Source organism: Lactuca sativa, chromosome 8 (genome assembly GCF_002870075.4).
Source record: "Lactuca sativa cultivar Salinas chromosome 8, Lsat_Salinas_v11, whole genome shotgun sequence".
NCBI classification, from domain to species: Eukaryota; Viridiplantae; Streptophyta; class Magnoliopsida; order Asterales; family Asteraceae; genus Lactuca; species Lactuca sativa.
In genome coordinates this window covers 121,721,761-121,726,112 of record NC_056630.2, presented here as the reverse complement: position 1 = coordinate 121,726,112, position 4,352 = coordinate 121,721,761, and the positions used below count along the sequence as shown (strand labels likewise).

The 4,352-nt window shown below is 36.2% G+C and overlaps 1 protein-coding gene across 1 annotated transcript; it reads left to right on the top strand.

Moving 5' to 3' along the window:
- Positions 1-271: 271 nt before the first annotated feature.
- On the top strand, positions 272-2,073 carry LOC111884033 (protein POLYCHOME). The gene is made up of 3 exons (XM_023880363.3): positions 272-447; positions 693-1,130; positions 1,366-2,073. Exons 2-3 carry the CDS (start codon positions 708-710, stop codon positions 1,747-1,749), a joined length of 807 nt encoding a protein of 268 aa, XP_023736131.1. The 5' UTR covers positions 272-447; positions 693-707; the 3' UTR covers positions 1,750-2,073.
- Positions 2,074-4,352: the final 2,279 nt, after the last annotated feature.

Below are 4,352 nucleotides of genomic sequence, written 5' to 3'. Positions count from 1 at the left end.
ATTGTTTGCTTTGACTTATTTACTGATGTTCAAATTATCTAATATGACATGTCGCTTTGACATTTTTACGCTTCCAACCCTCCTACAAACGAACAAACACAACTTCCAGTCTTCCACCACCAAGGGCATTTTAGTAACTTAACAAGAGCAAATTCACCCCGCCAATTGAAAACACATTTGAATTTTGAAAACTTACACTGAAATTTCAGTCTCGTGCTCGACAATTAAAAATTATTCAAAAATAATTTTCGCCTTTCGAAATGGAAATTGCTTTTGGGTTATATAAACCGCCCGATTTTCATTTCAAAATTCGCCATTTTCGCCTCTTCCAAAGCTCTCTTTCTCTTTCAGTTCATCAACGGCGTCTTCAAAAGTAGAGGGTCGCCTCCATTGTTGTTTCATCTGAGCACCTTCAACATTTCTTACCCATAACACACCAGTTATCAGGTAAACATTATTCATTTTCAACTCAACAATTTATCATCTAGGTCAATGAGAAATGGAATCTTTTCGTCTAAATCCACTTAGGTTTCCATAGTATTCCATTTCCGGCGAAACATCTGAATAGTGAAAGTAGTAATTGGTTTCAAATTGTGAATAGATCTTACTTCGATGAATGTGATTTTATATCCGATTTCTGTCGTAGATTCTCGTGAATAGTTAGTTGATCTATAATCGATTTTGTTATGCAGATTAAAATATTAAAAATGCCGGAAGCAAGAGACCGATTAGCGAGGCCAAACAACGGAGTTGCAGATATATACCGTATTCGTCGGGGTTCGGTCGATAGCTTAGGGATTCTTCCGGACGATGGTGATAATGAGAGGGGTTTTAGCCGGACTCCTTTCAGGTGGGGTGCGACGCCGTTGACTGGTGGGACTTCAGGTCAACCGATGGAAGGGGCCCCTTCTACTCGAACCATTACTGGTGCCGCCGCTAGAGGAGGTGGTGCTGGGAGGGGTCTTTTCGGAACACCGGGGACGGTCTATCGACGTGGTAGCCGGAATCAGAACACTCCGCCATCAGGTAGCACTGTCCGACGAGGTAGAGGAAGACGTCCGGGATCTCAGAGCGTGTTACCTTCTTGGTATCCACGTACTCCTCTTGGTGACATCACTCATGTCGTTCGGGTATGACTCTCCTAACACAATTAATATCTTCTTCTAAATCAAGACATCAAATCGATAGATTGCAGTTATATGTTTCCATGTAGATCTGGATTTTGTTAACCTTCATTCGATTATGTTCCTTAAACCTTTCAATGGCTTCCAATTAGCATTTCTTGATTTCATTCTTGATCAATGTTGCCAATAATTGGATTGCACAGAAACATGGTATTGATTATATGATGAATTCGTTACACAGGCAATTGAGAGAAGAAGAGCGCATTTGGTAGATGGCGGAGGTCAAGTTTTGGGGAGCCCAAACCCAGTAAGGATTGATCATCAGCCTGCTGTTCATGATCCTTCACCATTTGGTGCTCACCTCGAGCACGAGCTTTCTTTAGTTACCCCAAATCCCAAATTAGCAACGAAGACATTCAGACCACCGCCATTGAAGATATTTACAGACGTTACAAATCAAGATGGCGGAGATTCAGAGTTCCTGACACCCCAAAAGAAGCTGCTAAACTCCATTGACATTGTCGAGAAGGTGGTGATGGAGGAATTGCACAGATTGAAGAGAACCCCAACTGCTAAAAAAGTTGAAAGGGAGAAAAGGGTCAGGACTTTGATGTCAATGCGTTAGATGGTGGAATCTTTTTGTAGAATCTTTCTTAGATTCAGTATGTAGTGAAAGAAGAAGGCTCTACTCTCGTTGAGCACCATGAGGATCGGTGAGGTATGTTTTGATTGATCATCCACTGATGATTGGGCTCGTAGTATACTACTAGTTTTGTTATCCTTTTTGCTTGAAAGGTTAAATTTCTCTTTTTTTTAGTATAGACATCGGAATCACATGAACTGCTGACGATATTTCTTGTATCCATAGGCGTTTACTTTTTGTAATAGAATTGTTCAAAACTATTGATTTGAGTAATATAATATTTGGCACAGTTTAATGGTCATAAAATTTTGATCTATTTGTCTTTTTCACGGTCACTTTGATATCTCATTTGTCGCATTGTGATTGATCACAAAAAACACCAAATAGCCGTCTTAAAAAAATTGTTATATATTAAAGGTTTATGACAAAAGGACTATGTGCAATATTAGGAATGGGGTGTTAACTGTGTTATGACAAAATGTGTGTATGTTAGGAATTAGGTGCGAGGATTAGACTATCTCTATTAACAATACAATCAAATCTAATTATCTATTAAAAAATAGGGAAAATGATGTAAAAACACACTTATATATTTTGATTTTGCTCTTTTAATTTCTAAAGTTTTTTTTTGTGCTTTTTTAAAGGAATAATGTTTTTTTTTACCTGTTCATTTGGTCACTCAACCTAATACAATAGGTTTTATATGCCATGTATCATTTTTGTTTGTTGACTTCCCTAGTCACACTTGATTATTTGACTTTTTTTGTTTAATACAAAATGTTTCAGATTCCTCCAATTAACTCAACTCAAATGAATCATAGCTCTTTCTAAGGTTTTCTAACTACATCAAATTTCCAAACTCCTTTCGGATGAATGTTCAATACAATTACTAGGCACACGTTTACAAAATAAATGAAGAGAAGCCTGAATTCGGGCTTCAGATTGAAATCACTTGCTCCTCCCCCAAGCTCTCTCCTTCCATATCCTTTTGACTTCCTCAAAACTCAACCCTTTCATCTCCGGCACAAACACAAACACAAACGCAAACACAAGAACAACAATGACAACCAAAATTAAGAACGTCCAACCAGTCCCAACAACTTTTGCAATCGAGAGAAAGCTCTGCGCCACCACTAAATTCGACACCCAATTCACCGTCACCGACATCCTTCCACATATCCCTTTATACGATTCCGGGTATATCTTAGAATTCACCGTCCATGGAACCAGATCCATACCAGGGGCGAAGAACGCGATGTAAAGAGCTAACCCTAAAACAACGATCCACCCAATGTTCGCAACCCCAATCGATTCAAAGTATAACGTAACCTATAGAAGTGGGTATTCATGGGTGTTCGATGTGTTTAATTGAACTTAGGTTGCTTTGGAATCGATGGTCGCTTCCTCGAGACCTACTCCTCAGGTTTGATTTTGATTTTTGGCTTTGGTTTTGATTATGGAATTTAGATATTAAAATCAATGGTTGCTTTGGAACCCATGGTTGCTTTGGAATTGGGATCTTCACCATGTTTTGATTTTTCATTTGGAATCTGGATTTTCATTAGGTCTTGATTTTTAGCTTTGATTTTGATTTTGGAATCGAGATTTTCATCAGGTTTTGATTTTCAACATTTTGATGTTGATATTGTTCGGTTTTGATTACAAGGTAATTTTGATTTGGGTTTTGTTGTGGTTTGATATTCATTAACTTTATCCTGTGAAAATTAAAGAATCAAGCACCATGGAAGTTGTCGGAGACGATGGTGGCCATAAAGAAGATGATGAATAGGAGCTCTTAGCTCGCTGTGTGAGAGAAAGTGTGACAGTGTGTGAGGTAAAAAGACATGTCATTTCGTTTATAATAAACAAATAAATAAATAGATCAATTAAGTGAGCTGGCTTAAGGGGGTAACCGGGTTACCCCTTCGTTTTGACAATAAGGACCAATTAGACAAGATAAAAATAACTTTATTCCCTTAAAAGACACGAAAAAAACTTTACAGACTGAAAGAGTAACGTTGAAATATATAATAAGACCGTTGCGTCATTATCCCTAAAAAAATGTTATCATTCTCGTTAACTTACCCAATCCAATGATACCAAAATTTTAACACTTATTAGCAACCCAAACCAACCTCATTTTTAACTTAAAAAATATATGAAAATTGTATCAATATTAATATTATTTTGTAAAGAAAAATAAATCATGAATTTATGTGTATTTTATTTTATTTTTAGATATAGATTGAACATATTTATTTTAAAATTACATTTGGTTTATAAAAGCTAATTTAATTCTAGAGATAATGACTTAAAAGAATAATATATTTTTCGATTTATACACATTTGGTCATTGAGTTTTTTTCGTCCACATTTAACCATTTAACTTGTTTAACTGTACACATTTAGTTCTTATTACTGAGTACTCTAGGTAAGCTGGAAAAAATGACTTAAAAAGGTAATATACTTTATTTATTATTTCATTTATGGAGATATGAATAGTATTTCCTCAAATATGAAGCAAAGCTATTCATTTCTCCATAAATGGGGATGAAGCTTCATTTATCGATTTTAGTATCTTTTTT